Source organism: Magallana gigas, chromosome 4 (genome assembly GCF_963853765.1).
Source record: "Magallana gigas chromosome 4, xbMagGiga1.1, whole genome shotgun sequence".
Classification (NCBI taxonomy): domain Eukaryota; kingdom Metazoa; phylum Mollusca; class Bivalvia; order Ostreida; family Ostreidae; genus Magallana; species Magallana gigas.
This window is the reverse complement of record NC_088856.1, coordinates 40,141,168-40,164,330: the sequence shown is the minus strand read 5'-3', so window position 1 is coordinate 40,164,330 and position 23,163 is coordinate 40,141,168. Positions and strand designations below refer to the sequence as shown.

The 23,163-nt window shown below is 32.9% G+C and overlaps 1 protein-coding gene across 2 annotated transcripts; it reads left to right on the top strand.

Moving 5' to 3' along the window:
- The first annotated feature begins 1,696 nt into the window (after window positions 1-1,696).
- LOC105340255 (interleukin-17 receptor D) lies at window positions 1,697-20,198 on the top strand. Of its 2 annotated transcripts, none has more exons than XM_034452459.2 (6): window positions 1,697-1,792; window positions 6,751-6,846; window positions 12,309-12,374; window positions 13,667-13,828; window positions 14,252-14,290; window positions 15,956-20,198. In XM_034452459.2, exons 2-6 carry the CDS (start codon window positions 6,834-6,836, stop codon window positions 17,302-17,304), a joined length of 1,629 nt encoding a protein of 542 aa, XP_034308350.2. In that variant the 5' UTR covers window positions 1,697-1,792; window positions 6,751-6,833; the 3' UTR covers window positions 17,305-20,198. The 2 variants fall into 2 exon arrangements, with proteins under 2 accessions (XP_034308350.2, XP_065938504.1); XM_066082432.1 differs by lacking the exon at window positions 1,697-1,792 and adding an exon at window positions 4,152-4,176.
- The last annotated feature ends 2,965 nt before the right edge of the window (window positions 20,199-23,163 follow it).

The window sequence follows — 23,163 nt, the reverse complement described above, 5'->3', positions numbered from 1 at the left end:
ACTTGCTGTTATGTTGATATCAAAATGAATATGATTGAAAATAAATTTAACTAAAGTGATAAATTTCGTTGATACATTTATGCGTGTAATGTGTTTTATTTTAAAAATCAATTTTCATGCAGTGACAGCACTAATTGATTTGATAATGGGAGATAATATATATGATTTTACATTAATAATTAAAGATATAATTCAAATATCGTGGTGTTCGTTTAATTTAACCAAGGTATGGAAACAACAAACAGTAAAAAAAAAAGAGTTAATATTTACATGTATATGAGGAATTTCATAAATTATGTTATATCAATATTTTTTTGTAAAACTATACAAAAATTAGAATAAGGATTCATAAAAAAAAGATATATAGATAAATGCCCCCGAGGATAGCAAATATTATTCCGTGTATCATTAGATTTTCAACGGCGTAGTACGGTTTTTACTTTTCTTTCACCTTATAGGACTCTGAACGCACTTCTTCAAAGCTTCATTTTATCTTAACGTCCATAAAAGCACAATGGCAACGCTCACATAACGAACAAAAACAAAAAAAAATGTTTAAAAAATAGAATTTTCCTTAAAAAATGTAAATATTTTTTTTCTGTATTTTGTTCATTGTGTTCAATTAAACAAATGATATCGAAAAAAATTAATTAGAAGCATATATATTACTGTATTTTACTAGAATGCGCAAAAACGTGCCCAATAGACCCTTTCACGATAAGTGCGGTACTGGTTTCTTGCAGGGCAAATTCATACACAGCTGTACTTTGCCGAAGTTTTAGTAGGAAGATAATTAAATGATGCCAATGAAACATATGACGTTACGTCATATTTCACCAAACTATGCCATTTTGTCCTGCAAAAAAGCTAGACCGCAGTTACCGTGAATGGGTCTAAGAAAACTATAAAAGACTTGAAGTTGTATCAATCACAAACACACACGTTTTAATTTGTTTTTGGTTTTTTTCGTTTCTTTTCTTTCTTTTTTAACGATGCACAGACCATGGCATGCCTGTTTTGTACTCATGTGTTTCATTTATTTCATAATCCACAATTTGCACGAAGAGCATTGCTTTTTAAAGTAGGCCTACAGCTGTACAGGATCTGTGCGATGCAAGTAATTTTAAGTTACTAAGTACATGTAAGTAAGTAAATATTTTATTATAGTGACATGTGTATGTCAAAAGTATAGTAAAATACAATATTATACATCATCGAATTACACCCGGCCCATTGGACCTATAATATGTCACTTTGAAATCTTAGAATATACAAATATACATTTGATTGAGCGCATGAGTTTACTTTAATTTGTACAGATAACTTTGTCTAACTGAATAAATCAAATTAAAATATTTGGCAGTTTGTCTTTGATTTTTTTTCCACAATGATATTTAAGTTGACAGTTTCATCTAGGTTTGTATCTAAGTTTATACTTATGAAAGAAAGAGTTTCTGTTATTTTCGTAGAATTTGCATTGAAAAATAAAATGTTTTCATCTTGAATTGAATTGCCATTACACAAAACACAATAACGTTCTTGAAGAGGTTCATTTCGATAACGACCAGTTTCGACACTGAGAGGAAGAAATCCACGTCTAAATTGTGCCATCAAAGACCGTTCCTGTTTGGTTAGGCTATGTGTGTGCATTTGAACGATGCAACTTCTGACATGACTGATTAAAGTCGGGATCGAGATTCTGTATTCATTTTCCGTACGGCCTCGTTTTGGCGTTGATTGTAAATACACACAAAAAGACGTCAGTGGACAACTTCCGACATCATAACGATAGGTATGTTTTGGTTATGGTTTATATGATAAGATTATCTTACGTACATGTAAACAAACATGAGTCAATGCTCTGTGTAGTTGATCTGATTCCGTTTAGTTCTTTCGACAGGCCTCTGGTCATATTTCACTTTCAGCTGTGCAAAGCAGCGTTCATAGGTTACCTTTGTTATCGGCTTACTCTGTTACTTATGAAATAATATCTGTTGTATTTAAGATAACGATAACTACACTTTCTCTTTCGTCCTGTGTCTGGGTTTGATTTGGACAATGCAATACATAATGTATTAGCCTCAGTAAAATTCTTTGTCGGCCAACACAACAGCCACGAAATCTTAACCATGACATGCGTAAAAAATTCTACACAGAGAGAGAGAGAAAAGAGAGAGAGAGAGAGAGAGAGAGAGAGTCACCATAATTGCATTGTAACTTACAGATGTATTACGAGCTGGTAGTAAATATTGTTGTAAAACCGATATTATGTAGATGCATTTATAAGCCTTAACTTATGATGAACAAACAAGGAATATGGTACATGTACTATTGGTACATCATACAATACAAAGATGAACAGACAGGTGTTTACTGGTAAGCGAACTAGACTGGACTGACTACTGGAGCTCCAGGTATTGGGGTTGGTAGTGGACCAGAGTCACAGGTCAATTACATATTTAACAACATGTATTAATTAGCATAATTTTATAATGTACATTTCACTACAATATCTATCAACAGAAATTACGATATCACAATTAAAATTAAATCCCAACTAAATCTTATTTAGTTTACAACAAAATTTTAACCCGAAGAATCTATGCGTTTCTTCAGTTTCATGTGTGCAATTAGCTGTAAAAGTCATAAAATATTGGACAACTGCATGAACTCCCATATACATGTATCATATGGCCAGAAATTAGTCCTGACTTCTACCAAGGAACAGAGTGAAGTGGACAGAAAGTTGTTCCTTTGCAATAAATAATATATTACAATTGGGACATTTTGTTTATTGACGGCCAATATCAATATCGAGATGTAATATACATGTATTATATAGCTGGGAAAATCTTATGTTATATATTAAATATGACAGAGGTTGTCTGCTGTAACCAATTTTGGTCTTGAAGGCTGGTTTCTGAATTGTAAAAACAAAAACCTGTTAGATGATTGTTTCATTCTGCATTTTCTGTGGGTGTATTTACTGCTACATAGTAACCCAGTGTTTTCTCTCCGTGTTGTTTTCAATTTTCCAGTTTTGCAAAACTATTTATCTTCACTTGAAGTTCTCTGGTAAACAATATTTTAAATGCACACTTTCTTCTAATAAAACATGAACATGTAATGATGTATTGTCAGCAATATAACTGCAGCTATGGGCAGTGTTTACAGAACTTTGGATATAGACCCCCAAAATACTCAATACATGTACAGTTTTGATATTGATAATGCCACAAGTCATAAAAAATTTTGATTGGTACAATACATGTATATGGAAATTGATTACATTTCAACTCAGATCATTAAGTACCAGGTAATGAAATTTTCAGTCTTAATGTAATCAAGAAAGTGGTTTATTTTGGGGGTTAAATTATACATAAGCTACTACCTGTCTGAAGTCTATAGATTACTGGTAAAATGCTAAATAACTGCAGGATATTTGACCCCTATATCATTATGACAACTCCTTTTTCATGTTTTTCATGATTTTGGTAAAATCTACATGCCTGAACTATGTGACATTTACCTTTTATCTACAGACACTTAATTGTCTGAAAAAAGTATTCAGCATTTGAATTTATTATATATAAAGAAAAAACAAAATGAAAAAATCTGAATTTCCGATGATGGAAAATGAAAAATCAATAGTGCAGTTCTCCTTTGTTCAGCTTTAAGAAGATAATATGCTTGGCCCAACGTGTGAGCTTTTTGAGACTGTTTATGAATGTCAGAGATTGGTGGAGAAGTTTTATAAGCTGTGGTTGATTGACAGCAGAGAAGTGACAGGTTTAAGTGTGGGATTTATCGGTGACCACGGGGTGGGTTACAGCCTCTGACAGACTCTTACTCCATCTGACCGGTCACATCGCTGTCACGTACGTTGTGGATTGGTGGTGAGGATTATTCTCTGGCTATCAATGTTAAAAGTGGCTGACATGTTGTAGGGTTATATGGCCGTATACTATTATAAGTGTATAACTACTAATGGAGTAAGCTGTTACTAGGAACTCCCCTTGGGGAATTTAGAGTGACCAATTATATGGAGAGGACAAATTCTGATCTCATTTCTTATTTTTAGTTTAATAGTTTTGATCTATTCTGCTTCCATCATGATGTTGTGTTTGTAATTGCTTTGAGGGATTTATAATCTTAATGCGTTTGATATGCATGCAGGTAAGGAACTCCCTTCAGTTGGTAAAAAAGCTTGTGCCGATCACTGTGATGAAATAATTGTACATATTCCATATTCAGAGTGCACAAAAAAACCCCCACCAAATATTGGGATGTTGATCGAGGCATTATAAAATGTTTGAATGATTTATACCCAAAGCTATTTTTTTTAAAACCTTCACCAATTTTAAGAAACTTAGGACTACTGAATCATCTTCGCTATTAGAATAACGAATTACCGGTAGACACTTGGGTAGCAAAGATTGCTACTGAGTTGGCTGTAGAAAGTGGGATGAAGTCAAATAGATTTAAGACAAATTAATAATATGCATTGTGAGGCTTGAGTTTTAGATTTGTCCTTCATGTGCTTTTTGAAGCCAATGCCTGTGACAGGCAAATACATGTACATAATTGTAGTTATCAGTTGGAAACTTAACGATCTCCGATCCTCAGCAATGTTCGATTAACTCTAAATTATACGAAATATTTTATTTGTACTGTAAATCTGCCTTTTATATGGACAAATTTTAATTAGTCTTGTAGTGTTAATATCACCCACAGCTGTTCAAACAGTCTGCCTAATGACTCCATGGAGAGTTACTACATAAAGTTGAAACATAAAGGGGATCGAGTCATCGGTGCATCTGTACATGTACCTTTCTTTTTTTTTTTGCTAATGTGATCTAATCTTGTATATTTATTTCATCCTTAATTCACTGTGGCCTGTGCAGAATTGCAATATTCACAAAAGGCATGGATACCATAAAAAAATTTCTTTTTATTTTATTTCGTATATATATAAAGTTTAAAGGATAATTAACATTTTTATGATGAATAAATACTTTGAGGGTGAGGATTGGAGAACCTGAACAAATGCGCAAGATTTAAAAATATCAAGCGAAAATCACATCAATAATTATGTTTTGAAATAACATATCTTGTAATTAATATTGGATATTTCTAATAATGTATATTTCTCTAAACATGTTTCATCAAATAAAAAAAAAAATGAAGCCTAAAGTAGCTATTGTCATGAATTTCAATATATCAGATACCCGTATTTGCCATTTTCTCAGTGCCAGGGGTGCTTCATAAGGACAATTTTTTAATATGTAATGTGATTCTGTGGTTAATTTCTATCTATGAAAAAAAAATATGGCCTGTTTAATTGCTTATTCCAGCATTGAAAGGATTGCCTCTATATTAATAAAATGAACAGAAAGTTCTGGCTTTAGGAATGGATTCTCTTTCAATTATTCTCTCATTGTTGAAAATTGCAGATTTAAAGCTGCTAGTTCGGAAAACTGTTAGATATTGCCATTATTGTTATTCATTTTTTGTGTGTAATGGAATGGAAATAGTTTATGTCCTAACTGGAAAATGATTCAGTTATTTTTAATTAAAAGATATCATTTTGCTTGTATGATATAGCTTTCAGTAATTCTATATACTAGATGGGTTTATGAGGCCAAGGGGGAATGTCCAAATTGATAATTTTGAAGAACTAAATACTTTAAAAAAAAATCTTGCTGTGGTCTTCACCTATATAAGGAATATTTATATAATTTTAGGCCATCGTACGATAAAATATTTAAATATAAATAAACAAACCCCGCTGGCGCCTCAATTTGGCGTCATTTGTATTATGAGTTATATAGTACAAAATCGATACGTAGTGTTATCACAGACAAAGACACTGGAAAATGTAAATATATTGTGATAAACACCTCCACTCTTTTAACAGAAAGTGATTCTATTTTAAAGATTAGATTGTAAACACTCAGGTGAACAGGTGACTGTTATTATACATGGGTATAATACATGTAATATTAAATACCGATACCTGGTCAAAAATTTGACTGACTTGCTATCAATTCTGACTGTTGTTACCATACATTTGTGGTGCATTGAATCAGAGGGGGAAAAACCCCACCGTTATTAAAACCTGTTTGTAGAGCTTTACGTAGGTGACCTTAAGTCACCTTCTTAAGTAGTGCTGTTAAAGTGTAAGGGATAGGCAGTTTAACGTTTGTTTTGAATTTGTACTTTATTATATTGAGACCTCAGACATAGTAGTACATGTATAACACTGTAGGATTATCTCAGACAGCGAATGATTTTGTGAGAAATTGTATTGATTTTTGAAAAATTTGGATTGATTGTGATTTTTCAATTGGGAGAATTAATATGTGAAGTATGTTTTCGAGTTTGAGATGCGTAATACATGTATCACAAACAGAGAGCCTCTTATAAAAGGGAGCATTTCCATGAGTTACATATTATTGATATGTCATGATACATGTACGCATATAAGTGTATTTGATTGAGATGAGTATAGTTTCAAATATACGCTGTCAGGTACGTAGTATAGTGCCAGATACTCAGTGAGTCCAATAAATACAGTCAACGACGACTCGAGAAAATTCGGTGAGATATCTGGACAGGTAAAAACATCTGAAGGGATTTCTCAGGAAGTGAATCAAAGGACTTGATTAGCAAGATCTCGAGACTTCGAGTGACGTAAATTGTGTATCTTGTCAATGGCCTCTGACTCCATCTTCATCTATTGAATTACAGGTGACTAGTGATTATGGAGGGAGACATTTCTCTGCAGTGCTGGAATGATGGTCTCGCATAGAAATCATCTTCATTGAAGGAAAATGGCGGATTCAGGTAGGTCTTAATATACATGTATATTAGATACATGAAATACAACTTCTTTAATTTTTTTTAATGGTAAAATCGCATAACTGATTAAAAATTGTGTCAGAAATACTTGTGCGTGAATTGATTAGATATCTGTGTTGTAACTATAACCTCTTGGTCTGAAACATATTATGTGAAATATATTGAATAAAAGAAATATTTTAACATGTTGAATCACTCCCTTTAACTTGATTTATTAAGAAAATGTAAACATTTTTCTTCTTGGAAAAATTGTTGATAAAAAATGTGCTGTGTCACTTTGTGTAGTACTATATATAGACTCAAGTAGATTTTATTCTTGGACAGTGTTATAAGCACTATATTTACATTCCAAATATTTTTTGCATGTAAAGTGTGTGAAAAGATACTGCAGTTATAAGACTGTAACACACACAGGGTACTGAAAGGTTAGAATGACTAGTTTTATTATGACGGCTCTTCCATTAATTTGAACTTACCCTTAGGATAAAACAGAAATTTTGACGTAAAAATCACATTTGCAGACAAGGAAAGTAGTTTTAAAAAATGTAAATATAAAACATGAAATCATTATTTTTTGAAAGATATACCGTAGTCTCATAACTGCAGTGGTGTGTGCATACAAATTTTCATAACACGTACGCTACTAAGCGTGCGTTATTCAATTTGTATGCACACACCGCTGCAGTTATAAGACATATCTTTCAAAAAATAATGATTCAATGCTTAAATGACTTCCATAGCTTAATTTTGTCATTATTGATATTTTTAAATTGAGGTGTTGAATACACAATATTATTTGTACAGTTTGCTGCGATTTTGAAGAATCCAACTAAAATGTTGTTGTATTGATAATATTAGCTTAAAAGCACTTACAGTGTACTATTGGAATGGCAATATCTTTAGCCTTATTATGATGTCTCTTTGGATTTTCAATGATGAATGTTTTGATCTAGAACATGTTGCACTCTGGAATCAGTATTAGATTATAAATATTATCCATGCATTTGCTAACTGAAATACTCCGATTCCCCCCCCCCCCCCCCTTCCCAACCAAAAACACCGCCACTCTCTCTCTCTCTCTCTCTCTCTCTCTCTCTGCAGTCTTTAAAACCTTATTGAATTTCTCTCTCACTTTGTGTAACCCATCAGTACAATTAATTAGGAGAGGGTTTATGTAGGCTATAATTCCTGTTACTTTAAATTCAATTGAGTATCATACATGCAGATATGTTTAAATTTTATTTGTACAATATATTGAAGTACATTAATTATCATAATGTGTATATATATGTATCATTAAATGATGACAAGATAAGACTGTGTCAGTTGACTTTCTTTTCATCTGTACTGTTTAACATGTTTAAGTGAGTATTATAAATCAATGTGTTTCATCAGGCTTTGTATTACTTAAACTAGTATTACTTGATCCTGTCTTTAATTGATTTCTCCTCACTGAGATCACATTTATTAGGAATGGTAGAGAATTTATATCTTTCTTCCACTGCGTAAACCGAGGAATGCCATAGAAATCAGAGACTCTCTGTCAAGGAAGGAAAAAAAGAGTAAAAATCAATAGGCGTGAAATCGACGCAAAATGCATCTTGAGTTTTAAGGACGTCAATTCAACTGTTTAAGTAATTGTCTCTGTGCATTGGGGTAAAGGCGACTGGCATTTTTATTGGTTAATCCTCCCTGTTACAGATTGTTTTGCACACAAATAGTAGTTGATATTACTTGATTTGGGTCAAGGCCCCTATAAGCATAGTCCCATGAATATAGAATCTTGCCCTTTCGATAAATTGGATGGAATTGTATCGTAAATCTGCCATTGATATGAGCAATTTAAAGGGGATTTCGTACAGGTAGATTCAAACACACGCACACATGTATAAAGGGCTTTATTTGGTGTTTGTATAGTGAACATTCCTAATCAACCCAAGACTATATATAGACACAGGGCACATGCCAGGTGTCAATAGAATGTTGAAGGAAAGATTGACATCTCATAATGAAAGGAATCAACAGAACAATGATCAAACTGAATTGATAAATGATAAATATATAGATCCAGGGCGCAGAGAGTGTGTTTGTGACATTATGGTTACAAAGTATTTAGGAGTAATTTGATAATCCATATCCTCCCACCATTCCCTTAATGTCATTTCACCCTCCTATTAACCCCATGCATCCCTTATTGCCCCATCTCAATCAGATCACCCCCCCCCCCCCCCCCCCAAATGCTAGTAAGCTCTTTCAACATGTTCAATTGATTAAGGTTAACTATTTGAAAAAAAACCCAACTTACATGTAGATTTATAGTGTCATTTCTGCAGTAAATAATAATTTTATTTATGATTGAAAATTTGAATATTATGTTCAATCCATCCCTATAGCAACATCTTTGTTTAACCAACATAATGTTTAAATTGCAGTTATTGCATATATGTATAAATGCAGGAACATGAAAAGGCATGACATAGGTACATTCAAATGTTTATATAGGATAAAACTTTCTAGTACAGGTACCTAAATTGAGATATCCAAATTCACGCTGTGCCTATTTCAAGCCCCAAGGGAGGGTCTGAATCATTATCTATAGCAAAACCAATTAGTGTTTATTGTCCCAAATCATTTTAAGTATATTTAGATGAATAGAAATAGTTTTGTTTCAATATAATGGACTGACAGTTTCTCCGCATAAATTCCATTAAAATGATTATAAAGGAAGATGTGCGTATTAAGAATTTGCCTCTAGTTGTTTTGGATAAACTCAGAGTGGTTCGATTTTTATAACACAAAAATCCTTTGTTCTTTAACATTACAGTACATGTTAATCATAAAGGGTTCAATTATGTACTCTGCTGGTGAAGTATTTATATTCTGCTCTGATGTAAGATGTTGCATAAAGGAGAGTTTCATCTGTTGAAGTAAACATTGCAAAGTTTGTGTTTAAAAAGAGGTTTTAAAAGGATTGAAGAATATGCAGGACTATATTTATTTATGATGCATGATGATATATGTTAAAACATTTGAAAACCCACTGCTGTTTTTCAAATTAAAAGTTATGATAAAAAAAATCATTCAGATATATTTATTATAAATTGCTTAGTATTATATAATTTCATTTACTGAACATTATACTCATGATAATTGTCAATTGCCAACCATAAATTTTTAATTTATTGTACAATTCCTCCAGCCGCCCCTACCCCACCCCCCCACAAATGAACTTTGTCTACAGAAATAATATATATTGAAAAAAATGTATGTGGGTGTCCAAAGGTAGGAAAATTTATTATTTAGAATATAAAATATGCTAGTGAAAATAGATATTGCTGTAAACAAGCAAATACATGCATTACCTTGGCTCATAAATTAACAGCAAGTTAAAAAGTTTACCAGGATATGAACTTGGTTGGTCACATGATCAATTCCTGTTAAGTCTGGATGGGTTCTCAGAAGATTTGATCACATACCAACCAAGTCATATCTCAGTGAACTTTTTAACATTGCATGCTGTGTATTAATTACTTTAATATTTAAGTTTGAAAAAGGCAATCGTTTAGAATTATTAAAATACATGTAACTGTATTTTGAAATGTTTACAACAATGCATATGCAACCGTCAAGCGATAAGCATGTGCGATAATTATTGTGACGTCATAAAAAAGTTCACACAGAATTGAACATTCTTGCTATCCTACAGGTTCATATATGGAAGCATATTTGCAAATGTAAATGTTTGCTTTTCCAGATAAATAGGTATTAGAGTCAACTTGAAAAGATATGATACAGCTGTAACTGTAAATATTGTGATGAAATTGTAGGGGGGAGAAAAGTACATCATATTCAAAAATATATGATCACACTCAGTCTGTTAAAATTTGCAAATACAATATGTAGTACAATATTTGACCTTAAAATACATTTTTCAAAATGTAAACACCCCTGTGCAAGGTTCGAACTCATGATCATCAGACTGTAGTCCACATTGACCAGTTGCTGATGTTTTATTATATAAATAGTGCCTGTTTGGGAGGGTAACAGTTGAAATTGACACCCCGAGAAAACCATTGTCAACCGACGCGAAGCGGAGGTTGACAATGGTTTTCGAGGGGTGTCAATTTCAACTGTTATCCTCCCAAACAGGCACTATTTATTTTGTTATACTGAATGTCTTTTTTAAAAATTTTAAGAAAATTTTACTGCTTTTATATAGGAATAACGTGAATTCTACAGCGAACCGTACGCGCATAATTTTCGCGCATGTAACATTTTTTAATGTTACCCGTTGCCAAGTGCGTTGCTAACGCTGAGGGTAATAGTAAATATTATTAACTGCGTCTTAACCAATCAGATTTCAGTATTTAACATGAAAGTATAACAATAAAAAATATTCAAATGTGCTACACTGTTATATAAATATAAGAATGTGAAAGCAAATATTTGTAAGGATCTGTTATGCTGAATTTTAATATTGTTTATTTTGAAAGAAAACAATTTATAATGGATGTGTTTTAAAATTCAAATAAAGATGTAACTTAATTCTTATTACATGTCACACAAAAATTGATGCAAAGTCATTGTGTTTTGTGTATATTTAATCCATTTAACTGAAATACAAGCGCATGCAGTTAAAGTTGTCTAATTCAAAATGAATGAACGGGTTGTCGGAAATCATTGTGTGAAGACTAAAGTGTGTGGCAAGTAGTAAAATGGCAATGGAAAAAAAAAATGGAGATTATTTTCAGTGATATGGATTGCATAGGTATTAGATGAGACAGTTTTTACTGTATTGTTGATAAACTATTTCAATCAACATGATCAGTTAGACAAACCTAGTTTCAGATTTCATGTACACATATTAACAAGTTGTTATAATTTTTTCAATCCCTATGGAAACCAAGTTGTACACCCTTTAAAAAGATCAGATCAAATAGAGGCCATTGAATGCCAGAGTTCCCTTTTCTGTGTTATTTGCTTCTGGAATATCAGTCTGACTCATTTGTTTTTCAAAACTGTATGTATTACATACATCATTATACGGCTTTAAAAAAACACAGTATTTATATACATATAGATATGGCGATCCTCTTCTAAGAAGCTGCGTTAGGGCTCACTGAAAGTCAAATTGACCAATACTGGAATTGATGATTTTTATTTCACGGAGAGAGAAAGAGAAAGAGAGAAATATATTAAAGGATTTTGATATTGATTTGAGTGCAGATTTGTTTATACCTGTAATAGCTACGTTAATTGATTTCCATAACTTTTGATTGTATCATTATACAGGCGTCAATTATAATTAATAATTTACATATAAACAGATGACTATTAAGTATTTCCTTTGGATGTCAAAACAAGATAGATTTTTCAAGAATTGCAATTCAATTTATTTAATAGTTACAGTAACGGATGTTGATTTTCATTGTCTCTCTGATCCGCAGGTGCCACCATGACAACCCCGTCAACAGGAAATGGTGTGGAGGAAATCAAACCCAACCCAGGCTCAGGTAATAAACATCAACACAATGGGCTAAGAAGGATTAATACTTGCATGTACATTATTCATTTTTGCTGCCTGATTCTTGCACATGCATTAACTATAAATTGTCCTCTTAGGTTTAATTAGATATTGTTTGCAGTCTTAATAATTGAATTAAGATTTGGAATGTTTACAGTAATCCTGTAAATTGTATGCTGTAAACCAATTTTAATTGCAACAAATTTATATTCTTAGTTATCAATTATAATTAAAACTAGAAAATGACAACAAATTGAATTGCAAACTAGGGACAGCTAATGAGTGAGTGAGTTGATGGACAGCTTTTTTATAGTTAAAAAAAAGCTACAATAATTGAGCTATGAGAGAAATTTAATTACTATGGTTTGTGGTGCAGCAGCAATAATGCAAGGTATTGTCAAAATGACAAGGCACTGTAAATGTATTACAGTAAAACATGGTTATAGTGAACACGCTTATAAGGAATTGACACTTCGATCAAAGTGATTTTCATTCCCCGTGACTTTATTACATGTTGTAATCTTGACGGATATAATGAATTATGCTTATAACAAAGTAAAATAGTCCATCCCTTGCACTTCGTTATAAGCGTGTTGTACTGTATATTTGACTGACAGTGTGTATTTCAATTAGTGTTTTTGGTGGAAAGCAGGTTCCACAAAATCAAGTACATTGCTTAATGCCATGCATATTTGTATAAAGGGAGGATCACTTAAGTAATATGCTAGTTCAAGTACAGGCTGATTTTTGAAAAATTATTTTCCTCTAAATGATGTACATGTTAAGTGTAAAATTTTGCATACATTAAATTTGGTATACAGTACATACAATAAGACAATTACTGCTAACTGCCTGTTACTAACTTTAAGTGAGTACAGCTGTTGTACTGTATTTCTGTAAATCGTATAGGCTGCTGCTTTCTTATTGAGAGTCAGCGCTGCTGTTTTTCAATGTATTGTAAATCATATACTGGATGAGACATGCCTTCAGACTAAGTGCTGCGGTTTTACTGTATTACAGTAACTGTAAATCAATTAAATAACACAGATTTGTCTGAGCTCTGCTGTTTTACAGCATTACTGTAAATGATAATCATATTACACAATAAGAGAGGGCTTTTTGACCGAGTGTGTAAATTTACAATGCATATCCTCTTTACAGTATATTCAAGAACCAGAAAATAACGATTACGGTATACACAATGAGACACATTCCATGAATATTGTTGTTTTACAGCATTCCTGTGAATTTTATACACAATGAGACATTTCTGATTTACAGGCGTGATTGTGGACCAGCCTGACAACACGGAGTATGAACAGTCGCTCCAGATCGTGCTGGGGACGGTGTGCGGTGTCGTCGGACTGCTGGGTCTCATCATTGTGATCTCTCTGCTGTACAAGCTCTACAAGCGCCGCAATCTCCGCCACCACCGAGCACCTGGTAACCTATTAATATAACGCTATACTGTATACAGGGTTATTTTCGCTCAGTGTTATTTTCGCCCGTCTACACTTGCAAATGGTTTTGCCCCCGCACAATTGTGTACTAAAGAGATACCTTGGAACATTGGTGTTTGCCCAGTCTTAAATTCGCCCGCTGACAACGATGGTGAAAGGGTGAAAATATAACAGGGTCGAATATTTCCATGTATTCAGTATTACTACTGATCATGTTAAAAACTTTGGCTATGCTGTATGCATGAAAAAGAGAGAAAAAATATTTGTGAATGAAAACTTTCATATCTATGTAATATAATCACCCTCATACCCTCTACAATCTCAGAATTTGTCACTGTTATGACAAATATTTACATATTATTGCCACTGTTTTTTAATTTAACCTCCATTGAAAAATGTTTTGTAGATCATCCAGAGGAAGAATTGAGTAGCTCGATCTCTATTGGTAGGTACTGATTTTAAATCTCTAAGATTTTGTTGTTTTATTACACTGACTGTGGATTAATTGATTTCATTAAATATTTTCCAATGTGAGCATCAATTTTGTTGGACGTGGTAGAAATGACAAATTTGAGGCAGCGGCTATGGAAATTCATATATTATGTAAATTGTCTAATGATAATTTTCATGTTCGTTGAAAATTTGATTTCATGTATGAACTCAAGAACATAACCCATGAAAAATTGGTGTTAAAAGAATAATTATAATGAAACCATAAAGTTCTTCATCTCTCAGTCCTTTTTTTCTTTTACTCCCATATTTTTTATGATGTACTTCCTGTGCACATGGTACAAAAGTTGAAAGTTGGAAGGACTTACTACCAGATAAAATTCTAGGGTGATGAATTCTTTTTAGATTGGATTATAACATAATATACAGTTACCACGTGTTACCGTATTATCATTTTATTGTCAGATGTTCATATTAACAATCATTGCAGTATCTGTGAAAAATTCACAGTTTGATTTGCAATTGAGGAGTGGGTTTATTAGGATTCATTTTCAAGTCTTAATATACACTAGCTTTGAGGGCTTTTTAATTAATTACTCATCTAAACATTTCTATTTTCAGGCTTTGCTTTCTCAGATATCTCAACAATAATTATTTTAAAATGTCTTTATATACCATCCCTAGTATTGCTCTGTCGAAGTGTATTTGCCTGTTGACTTGTCTCTGGTATACTGATTTAAAAGGGAGTCTAGATCAGGCAAAGGTTATGGTCTAACTGTATCTTGGTCCAGACTCTTGTGAAGGTCAGTTGAGTGTGACAGAAATCACGGTTATAATTTTGAGTGGTCCTCTCAGTTGACCACAGTCTGCAACTGAACAAATCTCCTATCATTTCTTGTCCTTGAGACCTATGCTGCAGATGTTGTCTGCTTAGGTTTAAGACTTTTAATCAAAGTTAAGGCATCAAACCAAATGCAGTCTGTCATTGAAAATAGGGTTCATTGAAAATGCCAATATTCATTCACTATTCGTGGGTGTGATCTTTATTAGATAGGGTTTTCTCATGTTTGTTTAAAGTTTTTGATCTCTAAATTTCATTGCCCTTTGCAGTTGAGTTGTTTTTAGTTTGAATCGTTCAGTCAGTCTAGACTTGTTGAAACTAATACTGCTGCTATTTTGTCCATTTTATTTGTGTCTACAAGATAAAAGTTACTTAACCTCATATTAATTCACCAGGTGTATTGTCTATCGACTTTGTGATCTATAAATATGACATCTGCTGTAGTGTGAATTTTTAGAGTATTATATAATAACTACTTCACAACCCAGCTGTTAATAGTCATGTGTCTCATTTTGTAAATTAGTCTCTCATTTCATATTTATTCTTGAAAAGACATCTTGTCCTCACTCTGAACTCTGAATAACTCCATTGCATAATTCTAGTCACAAAAATATACTGTAAGTTTGGAGCAAGTGCAAAATTTTTAAAAAATGGAGAATGAATTCCCTTATCTTAATCAACAGTTCCAAACTCATTCTAGAACAAAAAAAATTTATCAGGTCCATCTTTCATTAAGATGTGATACATTCCTGAAAATCTTTTAATTAGATCTATTGAAACTTTCAACTTCTTTTAATGATTGCCATTTTGTATTTGCAGACTTGGATCAGAAGCAGATTCCTACGATACTGCTGTTGTATGCATTCGACTGTCCGGCCCATGAGAAGGTGGTCTCTGCTTTGGCTGGCTTCCTCATTGACACCTGCAACTGTAACGTACACCTTGATATATTCGAAGACCAGATCATTCACGAGCGGGGGCTGGACGACTGGTTGATTGACAGGCTTCAAGAGGCGGATTTTATTATAGTGCTCTGTTCTGTGGGAGCGCGGCTCCGATGCACCAAAAAACGGGTCAGGTTCAAAAGCGACCCGTATCGAACCGTTCCCGATTACTTTGCTGTCGCTGTGGATTATGTGGCTGAGAAAATGCGAGTGGAGAGACTTAAAGGTTTACCCATGTCTCGGTTCATCGTAGCTTATATGGATTATTCTTACAGCAGTGATATTCCCCATCAGATAGAGATGGGAACCAAGTTTCACCTGATGAAAGACATTACCAAACTGTTCTGCCATGTGCATGGGATAAATAGTTCAGACAGTAGTGTCAAGTTTGGCAATCTGCCCCCCTCAGCCATCGACCAGTATTATGAGAACTCGGAAAATGGCCTGGAGCTTCAAGTTGCCATCGAATCGGCGAAAGAATTCTTCAAATGCAATCCAAACTGGGTGGAGGACAGCATGGAAGCTCTACCTCCACCCTGCTCCAAGTCGAAATCTCGCCCCTCAAGGAAGAGATCATTGGAGCCCTTGCTCGGGGAATCTCCATGTGATCCCAGAATGGTGGAAGCCAAAGTGGAAGTACATCAACAGAACATTTCTCCAAAGCCAAGTGAACAAAATCAAAGGTTGTCGCCACAAAAGTCGCCATCAAGACAGAACGATTCGTTCAAAGTCAAGAACAGGTACTCTGCCGACATTGAGACGATTCCATGTATCTTGTGTGGGCAAGTTGACCACTGCAGTGAAAATTACACCTGCAAGGGTAGAGAATTCAGGAAAAGCAGCCATGATGACGATGAAGACAGTGATTTTTCCTCTATCCGCGTCAAAAGTCGTTCCATGCCTACTATGTGTAGTTTAAGTTTGAACAGCTCTCAGACAGTATATCATCAGGTGGAAGTTCACAAGGAGTGGAAAATGAGTGAAAGCCAGCTGTCGGATGAGACAGAATCTCAGGAATACGAGTCGAGTCGAGACTTAGACGACCTTGAGCGAGACTTGCAGTCCATCATCGCCCCTCAGTCCACCCAAGCCAAAACTAGGTCGCTGCCCAACCCGGTACTGTATGGACAGATGAACGTTCTCCCCGAAGTGTCAAAGTTCCCCGTTACCCACCAGAGTAGTTCCTCCTCAAGCATGGGGTCCATTCAGGACATGATCCTCTAGGCCAAAGGTCGATGTCATTGGTTGGTCTTTTGTTTGTAATCGGACATTTTGTCCCTCTGTTCAAAAAATTGTCGTCTTTCTTTTTTTTTCGAAAGAAAAAATTGTACGGCTTCTAGATTTATTTATGTCATTATGAAGGAAACATAAAGTTCATGTAGATGTCTTAATTCATTCGACTAAATGACCTCATTTGTTTGTTAATTGATTCAGGTCCATTCTAGGTGTTGTTCTGATGTTGAAACAGATGCTCATGTACTTAACGTCCCTTTTTATTATTTCATAACCTTAGTACACCGCTTATCATGATGATGAAAAGTATTAATCATTTATTAATGTTCAAAAGGAATTTCAGACAATGATTTTTAAGTTTCAGGGGGTGGGGGGGGGGGATATTTTTTAATAATTGAAGGGGAAAACAAACTTAAAATAATTGGATTCTGTTGTATGTATGGCACAAATTAAGCTAGATGAGTACTTTAGGTGTGCTCTACTTTGCTCTAAATGCTCTCACTGTTTTGATTGATATTAAAATACATCGGAAAGTCACCTAATTTGTTGTGACCATTGAATGTGAAGCCACATATTAGGTGGCTCACTACACCTTGAAATATTTTCTCAAATCAGCAGAAAATTACTTGATTATGATAGATATCAGAATGGATAAGAAGTATTTAAGTCAAATAGGCAAAAAGATGTGCAATTTTTGATGAAAAATAACATTTTCGAAAATTTAATTTAGTAAACATGAACAAAAGCTCCAAGCGGATTTGAACTCATGATCTGCCGTTCAGAAGCCCAATACTTTAACGACTGAGCTTTGACGATATACAACCGAATCGAACAATATAAACAGTTTAACAAAACATTTAGATCGCCATCTTGTGACGTAGTGTCTTAAAAAGTATAAGTCTCGGTGTAGTGAGGTACCTTAAGGGATGATGCTACATTGAACATGTTTTATCATTATTCATCATAAGAAATGGCATCTCCTGAAAAGAACTCTGAAAATACATAAATTTATTGTTTTATAAAAGAAATAAACGTTTATACTGTATATGTAAGAATTAATTAGTTATAATTAACAATTTATATACTATTAAATGTTATATTTTGTAAATTATTAAACATGTTGAGTGAAAATGTGTAGACTTACAATTGTACATTGTACTTTTCTGAGGTATACTAGCACACAGGGGCCATTGAAATTAATTTTAAAACGGGCTTGGCCCCTGTGTACTAGCATAGCAACTGATCAGCATCAACACATGTTAGAACTTTAAATTACTTTTACATTGAGCATGTTGAATATGAAATTCATTGCATATTTTTTTGTAAAAAAAGAAAAAATTCATCCCTTTACATGTACCCTATTTTTGAAGCATGGACAGTGATTCATAAGTTTTGGGAAAGAGTGCTTTAAGAGAATGTGCAATAGGTTGGGAGGCAAACATGCCTTGATTTTCCATGAAGAGGTATGGTTCATGTCTTTTTCTGCATTTCATAATGTGATACTAAAGTGGAAATTACAAAAGTATGAAGTTGATATACATGTATATTAAATATTTTGATTTTTTTGTTTGGGATTGGGGAGGGGGTTGGTTATATAAAGTGTTCGTGATTTGATGGAGAAGGCTATTTCTATTGTGTGAAGGCAGTTTTGCTAATATCATGTTTTGAAGTTATGTACTTTGATTATTTTGAAAATGATCATTTATTTTTTGGATCCTCACAGAATGTTACTCTTACCATGCTTACAGCGTCTGATCTTTCATTTGATTGTGTTCAGATTTTCTCACCAGATATTGCAGTGAGCAAAAAGCTTCCTTGTCTTAACTTACCTACCTAAAATGTATTGTATAGATACACACCTGACATATATATATATTGTAAATCACTTGATTATCGGTTATGTGTGTGATATTATGTTATCCCTGTGTGTTGTGAGAGTGTCTCAATTGTTTTGAAACTGTATTTTAATTTATTTTTTCACATCAACTCTATCAGTAATGAAAGTTTGATTACATGTATTATGGTTTTTGGCTTCCATGAGAAAAATGATCCCTTTTGTCAAGGAGCTGGTCACAGTATTCAACAGTACCGTATTAATCCTTTTAATCCCTCGTGCTCTTACATTCACCAAGTTTAGAGATGTTCTGTTTTCAAATTATTAGAATGTTAATGTGAATTATGTGTTATTTGATACTTTTACGGGCTTAGAAAAAGTAACATGAAATTAAATCTTACACAAATACTATAATTTCTATAACATTTGCAGTATGATGATTTTCCACTTTGGCAATACTAGTACATGTATTGTAAGCATTAAGGGCGGGTTTTTTTTCGAGAAATACGGTATTTGAAAAACATATCATTGCTTATTTTAGAATGAAACCAGGTAAAAAAAAAAAAGAAGGAAATACATGTATATGATTAGATATACATGAAAAATATACTCAATTCTTCTTTTGATGATTTTTTGATTAAAGTTGTCTTTCCTGATCTATTTTTTTTTACTACTTTGTCGTTACATTGCAGGAAAGGCTATGTAATGATGATTTTTTTTTACTATGTCGCTACATTGCAGAAAAGGCTATGTAATGACGCCACATTGCAGGAAAGGCTATGTAATGATGATTTTTTTTTTGACTATGTCGCGACATTGCAGAAAAGGCTAGGTAATGATGAATGATTAGGAATTCGGACCGTGACGGCTGTGTTTTAAAAAGATTTTTTTTTTGGTATTTTTGAATTGTTCCTGTATTTGTATTGTTCCGTGCGTCTTTGGTTGCTTTTGAATTCGATTTATATATGTACATGTATAAAAGAATTGAAGCTAATTTAAACATACAATGCAAATCTGTTTTTTAAGTATTAAATGCATCATATAAGTGTAATGTGTACGTCTTCTTTATCAGAAAAAAGCGTTGGGACTGGTTTAAGGTTGCTCACTACATTTAAAAATTCATCATAGATCATATAAATATTGTAAATATTGAAAATTCTAAACTGGTGAAAACGTGTTATCATTGCAAACTAGTACAGAGAACTTAGCTGCAGGTCTGTAGCTCCCGGTCTGAAAAAATTCGGATGGAGGACCAGGTCGTCCATTTGAATTTTTTTAGACCGGGAGCTACAGACCTGCAGCTACAGAGAACTTGTATGTTTTTCTGCAATGCTAACTACGTTCATGACCACGTGAAACACCGAAGTTTAATTGAATAACTCTATATATGTATAGTATACATGTTCATGTGAAGTTTCATAAACTTACTCCATATAACTATGTAAATTACAACATCGTGACTATACAAACATTACTTTTCTTTTAAATATAGATTAAAGACCGCACAGCATTTTAATGATTGACATTAAGCAAGGTAAATTATTTTACGTAAACTACCATTATTTTCGCCTCAGGAAATTCTTTTCTTTGCGAAATGACATTAAGAAAAACTTTAAATTCAGAGTTTTCATATACGGAAAATATAGAACAATATAGCATCATAAGTACATGTCGGGTAATTATCACCCCATTTTACCGGGGACCATGGTACAGTTTATGCATGTACTTTTGAATTGTATATTATGTCTGACCTCATTTACCATTTCATGGTTTGATTCAATAAACTGAACTGAATTCTTTTGGAGGTTACATGTAGAAAATCGCTACAAATTTGATTTATTTATTGACTCTAGATTCTGTATCGTGCAGTAAAAAAGGAAGGTAATGATTAATAAATACTAGTACATTGTATAGTACTTTAGCAATAAAATACATCTTTCTATAGTGAGCATAGCGTTATAAACTACAGTAACTTTTTTTTTTTTGCTGACGTAATTATTCGCATCAGTTCAAATTCCATTATTACCTAAACAATATTTTTTTTTATTCTTATGCTTAAGTTGTTTTTTTTTTAACTTTTAGGAAGTAAAAGCTTCTATGCAATTATGAAAAATGATATTTGTAAATCAAAATACCGTGATTATAGAGGTGCACTGCATAATTTTAATGTATGCAAGTCGGATGTAAATAGAATTGTACTTTGTGCAAAGAAAAAGGTTTATAAAAAAACAGTCCAGAAGTTTAAGCATAACTACGAACGATATCAGGGAGACAGAATGGAATACCTAAGGAAATGTAACCCAAAGCAGTTTTTTCGTTTATTTAAGAATAATAAAAAAATCAGTTGTGATGTAAGTGCCAAAGAGTTTTTTGAGCATTTTAAGAACCTTTTTGAAAATGTAAAAACTACTACTTATGACAACACTAGTGATGATTATGAAATATTACCATGTTATGAAGAGTTAGATGTGTGTATTTCAGAATTAGAGGTTGAGAAAGCTATTTTGAAACTGAAAAGTAACAAGAGTAATGCTGAAGATGGTGTAATTAATGAATTTTTTTCGAAATGTAAAGAGGTTATGATACCTATTTTGTGTAGACTTTTTAATAATATATTCGACTCTGGTTTTTACCCAGACAATTGGTCAAAAGGTTGTATTGTACCAATTTTTAAAAAAGGTGAAATGCAAGATTTAAACAATTATAGAGGTATCACATTAGTTAGTTGCTTGGCAAAACTATTTACAAGTATTATAAATACTAGATTGTTAGAATGGGACCAGAGATATAATATCATTACTGATGCTCAGTTTGGTTTTAAACCAGGGGTAGGTACAATTGATGCCATATTTGTACTACAGAATCTCATAAGTAGAACTTTAAAAAACAAAAAAAGGTTGTACTGTTGTTTTGTGGATTATACAAAGGCCTTTGACTTAATTGATAGATCAAAACTATGGTATAAATTGCAAATGGAGGGTTTTGGAGGAAAATTATTACGTATTATTAAGTCTCTATATAAAAATGTAAGAGCATGTGTTAAACATAAATGCACATTTACAGAAACATTTAGAATCTCAGCTGGAGTTCTACAAGGTGAAATATTGTCTCCATTATTATTTTCAATGTACCTTAATGATTTTGAAAGATATTTTATAAATATATAGTAATTGTACATCAATTGAATTACAAATGATTAATATGTCTTTAATTATGTATGCTGATGATACTGTCCTTTTGGCAGAATCGCCCGAGGGTTTACAGGATATGCTGAACACATTGCACAGATATACTGATGAATGGAACTTATCTGTTAATGTACAAAAAACCAAAATTGTAATTTTTAGAAACGGAAAATGTGTTAAAGATAATGAAAAATGGGAATACAATAGCAAATACGTAGAAGTAGTGAATCAATTTAACTATCTTGGTATGTTGTTTAACTACAATGGTAAATTTTTATCTACTCAAAAGCACTGTGCAGCACAGGGAAATAAAGCAATGTTCAGCATATCTAGTAAAATGAAAGATTTGAATTTTAATGTTGAAACTCAATTGAATGTTTTTGATACTTATGTAAAAAGTGTACTTAGTTATGGTGCTGAAATTTGGGGATTCCATAAAGGTCAAGATGAAGAAAAAGTCCATATAAATTTTTGTAAGAAGGTTTTGGGTGTTAGAAAAAATACTTGCAACAGTGCAGTTTATTATGAAGTAGGTAGATTTCCATTAGAGATTTTCAGGAAACAAAAAAATTTTAAATACTGGTTTAAATTAAGAAACAGTAAAAACTGTATTTTAAAAGCATGCTACGAAGACATGGTGAAAAATAATGACATATGGATTTCAAATATTAGGAAAGAATTGTCTATCTTAGGCTTAGCCGATTTATATCAAAGTACTATGAAAGAGTCTGTTATTTTAGATATTATATTTAATAGAATGTGTGATGTCTTTAAACAAAAAGTTGTTAACGATATAAGCAATGCATCAAAATGTATATTATATAAACATGT